This window comes from Elaeis guineensis, chromosome 1 (assembly GCF_000442705.2).
Source record: "Elaeis guineensis isolate ETL-2024a chromosome 1, EG11, whole genome shotgun sequence".
Taxonomy (NCBI): Eukaryota; Viridiplantae; Streptophyta; class Magnoliopsida; order Arecales; family Arecaceae; genus Elaeis; species Elaeis guineensis.
Genome location: NC_025993.2, coordinates 168,049,860 through 168,058,163, shown reverse-complemented (window position 1 = coordinate 168,058,163; position 8,304 = coordinate 168,049,860). Strand labels below are relative to the sequence as shown.

The 8,304-nt window shown below is 34.7% G+C and overlaps 1 protein-coding gene across 2 annotated transcripts; it reads left to right on the top strand.

The window, feature by feature from the left end:
• The first annotated feature begins 338 nt into the window (after window positions 1–338).
• LOC105060223 (Golgi SNAP receptor complex member 1-1) lies at window positions 339–8,071 on the top strand. 2 transcript variants are annotated; one of them, XM_010943834.4, is made up of 6 exons: window positions 339–684; window positions 2,463–2,690; window positions 2,950–3,114; window positions 5,314–5,374; window positions 7,630–7,743; window positions 7,849–8,071. In XM_010943834.4, the coding sequence occupies exons 1-5, from the start codon at window positions 649–651 to the stop codon at window positions 7,710–7,712; spliced, it is 573 nt and encodes a 190-aa protein (XP_010942136.1). In that variant the 5' UTR covers window positions 339–648; the 3' UTR covers window positions 7,713–7,743; window positions 7,849–8,071. The 2 variants fall into 2 exon arrangements, with proteins under 2 accessions (XP_010942136.1, XP_010942135.1); XM_010943833.4 differs by lacking the exon at window positions 5,314–5,374 and having other exon boundaries at window positions 351–684.
• Window positions 8,072–8,304: the final 233 nt, after the last annotated feature.

The following is an 8,304-nucleotide window of genomic DNA, read 5'->3' as shown; positions in this document are numbered from 1 at the left end:
CGTTTTTATGTATAATTTTGGGCATTCTTTAGTTGTTTAGATTACCATCATTGGTGCTGTAGTCCCCCAAGCACCAGCCTCATGTAAAACCGGCGGCTACTGCCGACTACGTTAGTCATTATCTCTACGTCCCCGGTTGACCATAAATCAATGCAAGTCCGTATATTGTAACTCCCATTTGCCAGCTTTACCAAGATGCATTAGCACCTATATTAACCTTCGATTACTTAGAATTCCCCAACTCATTATTTTCCTGTAAAGTCGACAACGGCTGCCGACTTCGCTTTTCTCCATCCACCTTTCTGCATCCGTCTGGAAAACCAGGGTTCCTTGCGCACCATTTAATGTACCTCTCGGCACCCGATCCGATTTTTCGGCGAGCTGCCCGGGATAAAATGGCTATTAAAGTCCGAACCGTCACCCGAGCATGGTGCGAAAAAATCCGATTGGGCGTTCCTTGGGGCATCCACCCACCGTGGGGGGTTTACGCAAAGCGGTACTGGTAAAGAAGCGGGAAGACGGTTAACCCGTCCCCTTCTTGGGCTTCCACCTTTCATCAATTAATATTTAACAGTACGCTCGCGTCGGAAGCAATCGCCTCCTCCTCCTCAACCTCAGATCGCTCTCTCGATCGATCCGGCCACGAGCATGGAGGCGTCGTCTTGGGACGCCCTCCGGAAGCAGGTGCGTTTCCATTAGATATCTTCTTTCTTCTTGATTTGTTCTTCTCGTTGTATATTGGAATTTTCGAAAGAGTTGGTGTTGATTTGATCCAGTAATGCGGTTTCTTTCATTAATTGTTCTCCCCATCCATGATAGTATCTATCGATCCCGGCTAAGATAGTTTGGAAGGATTTTCCGTCCCGGTTCAAAATTAGGTCAGAACAATGGGATCCTTATGTGGTCAGATGTTTATTTTTGGTTGATCTATTGAATTTAGGTCCTGGATGTGGTTTCATCGTCATAATTAAATCTAGAGCTTGAAGATGTGGTGCGTAGCTTCTTGAACAGGGGACTTGGATCCATATGGACTGGATTTCTCGGACTAGATCAACTTTGGGGCATTATATGATCCAATGGTGGTGCGTAAAGTTAGCGATCTTATTTCCAGGAATTATTTATGCTTCGGTTTGGTAATTTGAAACTTGTACGTCGGGATTGTAGATCCAGTCTGTTTCATGTAGGAAGATTTCTTCTTTTTTTTTTTTTTGGCTTAGCTTCTAAAGTTTTTATTTTGGGGCTCTATGGAAAAGAAATCTTCTTTTTCACAAAAACATGGAAAATTATCTTATAAATCTTAAAGGAGTTAGAATAGATCTGATATTATTATGCGGTCATCTTGCAAGATTGTTAAACAATGAGCTTCTACTTCTGGTTTGCTTAAAACAGGTTTTGTGTGTTCCAGATTGTCAGTGTTCCAAACTCCTCGATTTGGCTTGGTTTCTACTAGGGTCGGGCCGGTTGTTCTTATGGAAGGATGAAGTAAGGGTGACAGCTTTAAATGGGTTGAAACATGGTTTTCAGCTTATCTTAAAGCCCAAAAAAATAAACAGGACCAGGCTTTATTAAGAGCCATATAGTTTTTGCCTGAAACAGCTGAATTTGAGCATTTTCAAGCATAAACAGCTGAGTGTTATTAGTGTTAGGTCAATGACCATGTGATCCATACACACTTATATTCATATGATTGTATCAAACTAATATGTCAAAGATCAATAGATGTAACATTTAAGCTGATGCTTTAAACCATACTTTTTTGAGTAATAACCAACTTGGTATTGAGGGGTCTTACTTGACAGAGACTTATGATCTGTAGCTCGACAAACAGACCTATGTGACTATCGAGTGTTTTATATATGACTATTTCCTTCTTTTCTCCAAGCCTTCCTCTTGTTTTCGATTTCATATAGCTGGTTCATGTGGCTTTTTTGTTGCAAGTTCTTAGTGATATCTTCTTGAGCAGCCTCCACAATTGCATCCTTCTTATTATTTTTGACATTCCAACATTTTTTAACTTGACATATATGTAGTTTCATTTCTTAAAAAAAATATATTTAGTTACCCCATTCTATAGAGAAACCTTTGAGATTCTACTGCAATTTTGTTTCAACAAACTGTTTTGCAACTTTTTTTTCTCCAGTTGTAATGAAGATGAATTGGGCCACAAACCTTACATTATCATCAATGCGAAACAGCATATAAAAACTGCTTACTCCGACAATTTCATACAAGAAAAAACTGAAACTCTTCAAATAGGAATAAAGCTATGAAATATGTGCATATATTCCTCCAGTATGAAATTAGAACAATGAAACATATATTGTGTTTCATGATTACAATATGCTGTATTTCTTCCAGCAGGTGAACACTGTGCCAGTGTTTGTCTGAAGTCCATTGGCGAAGTGGTCATTTGATAAAATATATCCAACCATTAGTGAAACTATTTTTCCTTTTTCATGCAGGCAAGGAAACTTGAAGCTCAGCTGGATGAGCAGATGAATTCATATCGTAGATTGGTCTCTATGAAAACTGATGGTTCAGAGAACGATCTTGAATCTGGAATAGAACGATTACTGAAACAACTTCAGCATGTTAATGCCCAAATGCAAACCTGGGTATCTTCTGGAGGCTCAGAAATTCTTTCACATACATTAACTCGGCACAAAGAAATTCTCCAAGATCTTACTCAGGTACAAAAGCTTGTTAACCAGATGAAGAACCAATAAAATCTAAGCTAAATCTGATTGTTAATTCTAAATGAAACTATACCTAGAGTATACTCCTAGTATGTATCAAGGTCTAGTGCCCTTGAATATTAGACTTGGCATGCTGCTTTTATCGTTCTAAACCTCCCATTGTTCAAAAGACTAGGACCAGAACTACATCAGTGCTTGGCATATATAGAATCTGGCAAATGCTAACCCTGGTGTCATATTGTTTTAAATGCAGGAGTTTTATCGGCTCCGCTCTAGCCTCAGGGCTAAGCAGGAACATGCATCACTCCTAGACTTCAGGGATTTTGATGGGGCAGGATTGGATATGGAAGAGGGAGCTGGTTCTGTTGATCAGGCTCTTCTTAAAGAACAAGCAGCTCTAAGTAGAAGTTCAGGACAGGTCTCTCTCTCTCTGATGCCCTCCATTCTCTTCCTCTCTCTTGCCCATCTTGTCCTGCAGCATTTATCGGATTTCATCTTAAAATGCAACTAGTGGAATGGCCAATTTTGATGCTACAAGAATGCATCATTTGCTACAAAAGAAAGTTATCTTTACTAAGCTGGAATCTTTAAGGAATAAATAATGTTAGACTGATATCTGATCAGTACCAAGGTCCTGTTTGGGATTGTTATTGACAGCTTTTGAAGGTTTTGAAAGTAGAGCTTTGGAGAAATAAAATTTTTGGAAGTAAAGTTTTTATAAAAAGCTATTTGTTGTTTGGTAACCATATTATAAAGTACTTTGAAACTTTAACGTATCTTTGGTAACTAAAATAAAAAAGTGCTTTTGATATGATAAAATGACAAAAAAAAATATTGTATAGTATTGTATAGTAGAGAATAATATAATATAGTATATTAAAATATTATTATACTATATAATATTATTATCATATAATATAACATAATATTATAATATAATATAATAATATTATAATTATAATATAATATATTAGTTATAATCTAATGTAATCATAATTATATTATATTATATTATATTATTATTAAATATTATTATGTTAGATTGTATTATTATAATATAATAATATTATAATAGATTATATTATATGTCTATAACATAAATATTATTATATTTTAAAATATTATTTTATTGTATAATATTATTTTCATATAATGTAATATAATATAATATATACTATCATATAATATTATTATAATTATGATGTAGTATAATATAATGGATTATAATCTAATCTAATAATAAATTGTAATATAACAAATTATATTATATTATTAATAAATATTTGTTATATCAAATTATGTTTTAATAATATAATAATACTATAATAGATTATATTATACATGTATAATATATCATAATATTAATTTATTATTATATTATATTATATTTGTAGTATAATAATATAATATTATATAATTATGAGGTTTGTTAGTGGGTATTTCTGTCATTAAAAAAATTTTATTTAGATTAAAACAGCTTCTCGATATTAGTCAGAAAGTATATTTCAGAAAAGCTTCAAAATATAGCTCTCCCTAAATAGACCTTTTAGCTTTCTGATAAAGCCAAAACAGCTTTTCGATTTTTTATCAAACATCACTGTACCACCTAAAGTGCTTTCTGAGGGTTAGAAAGTACTTTTTGGCACTCCAAAAGCTTAGCCCAACAAGGCCTAAGTCAACCTTTTCAATTCCAATTCTCAAATACTATGGTATACGCTTTATCCAACAAACATAAACAATGGCTATTTACAAGGCCACCATTTTCATAAAACTATCTGCTTCTAGTTACATCTCAACGAGCAGGTGCTTCACATTTGTATATCTACTTATTCATTTCAGTTCAATGTTTTATAATATTGGTTTGTTGTACGGTTTTCTTGCATCTATATTCTTATTTCAAATACCAGAGATTCATGAAATGCATGTTTGTGTTGAATCTATCCTCCTGTCATTACCAAAGTAGTTACTAGAGTAGAACTCCCTCTCCATGGTTTATTCTTTACAGATTCATAAAAAGTTATAGTATAACTAATATTTACAAAATCATAACAAACAGTCCATTATTTGAGCCCTAAAAGAACTTATTGACATCTAATTTTAGTGTATAAATCCATTGTCTGACTACCAGTCAATTGTGCATTGAGGTTTTGACCTCACTTCTTAAGCAGATTTTTTTTTTTAGTATTTAACCAAGGCACATTAACTACTTCCATGGTGCGTGACCTTGTAGCACCATGCCACTGCTTTACAATTGATAAACCAAAAGATGCCTAGATTGAATCCCTCAACTCTCCTTCGAAGTGCTTAAGGTCAGAAGTTAACCACCTATACTTAAGGAGCCTAAGATCTGGAAGAAAATTGAAAGCATTATAAGTAAACCAACTATTAGCTCATTGCGAGCATTTGAGATTTTATACATATGTTACAAATAAGTCTGTCACTTTTGCTAACCTCCTGCGAGCATGTTATCACACATCTCTCTCTCCTCAAGAAAATTTCAGAGCATACGTTCTCAGTGACTTAATATGGCTTGCTGTATTTTCCTAGCATGTTCTTTAAGCCCCTTTAGCTGCGACTCTACATACATTAACTTGATGAAATCCTCCAATTTGTGTAGGAGAGCACTGATCTTTGCCTTTTTCAAGTTCTAGAATCTGATTCTAAAGCACTGTTCCTAGGTAATATGATGTTTTCTTCTAGTTACCTCCATATGATGCCATATCAAGCATTTTCCTCAGCAAGCATGTTAAACCTAACCTTTTTTTTTGGGTAAAGTTAAACCTATCCTTGAAAAGTAGCTTCCAATGAAAGTAGGCAGGCACTTCTTTCCTAACAAATATGGTCCTGCTTGAACTCACATTATTTTAAGGTATTTGGCATGCCAAAGCTAGTGCCTCCTGCAGCGAAGTAGTAAAAACTCTTGGCAGATGAGGGCACTCATAAATAGAAAAGCATGAGAAGCATTAAAAACAAAGAAACAAGCTCAAGTGTAGCAAGGATGCAGTCCACTAGGTTGCAAGTATATAAAGCAAAGATCAATTCTGCTATTGTTGTAAGTTATCTTCAGTAAAATCTGTGAGCAGAAACTATAGCAAACGCCTTCGATGGCCTTACAAATCTCACACATTCATCTAGAATTTGGAGGACGAGGAGCAACAAAAAAGTGCAAGACATTATATTATTATGAACTCCTTAATAAGCCACAGAAACTACAATAGCTGAGCTACACTTCTAAGATAAGCAATTCTTTGAGGTATTTGGTGTTAAAAGAAATATGAGGATATTTTCCTTGTTTTTGTTCAAGTATCTCTGTTTTCAAAAAAATATGAATTACTTTGTTTCATGGTAACTAGTGAGAGATGGGCTTAACTGAGTATATCTTACATTCATCATTCTCTGCTTACACATAGGATGAACAGGATTTTCCAAGAAATGGATAGCCATTCAATTAAGTGATCGAATATCTTCAGAGTTCAGATAGTCTTGGACAGGCCTTAGATATAATAGTTTACTGACCTTTGACAAGCTTGCACCTGCCACATCATTTTGACGCTTGAAAGGTAAACCTTACATGGAAGGTTATTTAGATTTTGATCTGGGAGATGTTAGGTGAGACGGTCCTCTTTGTTTGCTTTAGATTAAGGAAACAAAGGATTTCTCATGGCCCCAAGCACTGTTGTTCCTGTTAACTCTTGGTTCTTTGTTGAGGGGTATGCCTGGACACTATTTTTTCAGTCATTGGTCTGACTTTTGGTGTTCTGTCGGTATTGTAAAATAACATGTTCAATAGAACTTGTTAACACTTTCAGTTGATATCCTCCATTGGTCAAGACAATGGTAGTCGGAAAGACCTGTCTTATGAAGATATTGAAACTGAAACACATGAACCATTGTGTTTGATACTGAATCTTTTGGCACCAAAGTTGAATGGAAATACTTTAATTTAGAGATTTTGAAGGGGGATCAATTTATGTTCGCAAATGAACTAGTTTTATGATTCTCTAAAAGGTCTTACATGTATATGTTGAATATATTGTTTGGTTCTATTGAAGGAAGAGAACCTCGTAAGGAAGTGTATGACCAGTAAGGACCCACGAATTATTTATGCTATACCTGGTAATTAGGTGTCAACTGTTAAACATAGATACATGAAGCTTTCAATAGTATTAATATTTTTATTAAACCCTCCACCTCAAAAAGTGATGCTGAAATGGAAAAACTGACTTCATGGTTAACCATTACCTTACAAGTAGTCCCTGACAAAACTACGGTGGAACCTAATTCTTTCTTGATGCAAAAACTACAAACTTGGTAAAATATACAATTTTGCCTTTCTGCTCCTCAGGGGTATGTTGTTCATCCAAATACCGACCAGTCACCTCGATCTGAATTCATTGCACAGATGTAAGAAAACATCCATTTTGTATATATAGGCATGCTAACTAATTCCTATCTAACAGTGTAACTACATGGCTACTAACATGCAAAACCTCTGAATCTCCTGTGTGTACTCAAGCCACAAGAACTTGAAGTTGTACTAACTTGAATGACCACCCTTCCATTCACTTTATGTGGATAATGATGAATTCTGATGATGACAGTCTTGGTAATGATCAAGTTATTCAAGATGGGATTCCTTTTTCTGGATGGGGGTGGTTTGAAATTTTACTGATTTTATGGTATTTCTTTGTAGTACTTATTTTTTGTTAACCATACTTTTGTGATATGTAATGGAAAAAATCATTTAAAAAATTGTTCGGTCTTCTCTTGCTATATATCAATTTGAAAGAAACCTTTTTATTTGTGATTGTTTTTAATTTAAGTGGATGTGGCCAACTTAATTTGTGTAATTGACATCAATGACTTGAAAGGGGATTGTAGAAGCTATGCAATCATCAAATGTTTTGCACTCAAAACTTGTATTTGACTACAGATGGATACTGTGATATCTCAAGCCCAGGCTACTTTAGGAACACTTGTTCTTCAACGCTCAACATTTGGTGGTATCAACAATAAGATAAGCAATGTTAGCAGCCGACTTCCCACGGTATGTGATGAGTGTATTTTACCTGATCCAAAGTAAGCAAGCAGATTGATGCCAATACTGTTGAATGGATCATTTATCAATATGCTATATCCATTTATTGTGCAGGTAAATCATATTCTCTCAGCAATTAGAAGGAAAAAATCAATGGATACCATCATTCTTTCCCTTGTTGCTTCTGTTTGTACATTTCTTATCTTGATTTACTGGTTATCAAAGTAGGGTGCAGGTTGAGAAGTTGCCATTTAAATGATCTTCCTCTGTAATTAGATACATATTGAACAGCAATCCTTATTATATTAAAATTCTTCGTCACTGTGTTTGCTCGTCAGCAAGCTGTTTTGGTTTTCGAAAACTCAAAATGCAGTCACATCTTATCTGTCTTGCTTTTGCTCCATACTGTGTCTAATGTTTAACATATGCTTATCAAAAGCATGTCATGGATACTTTATTGGATGCTTTGCTGGTATGGATCACCCACTTGTTTAATCAAACTGAAAACCAGTGCTGAGATGCAGTGCACTACCTAACATTTTGGAATATCGAGGGGACATAATTAGATCA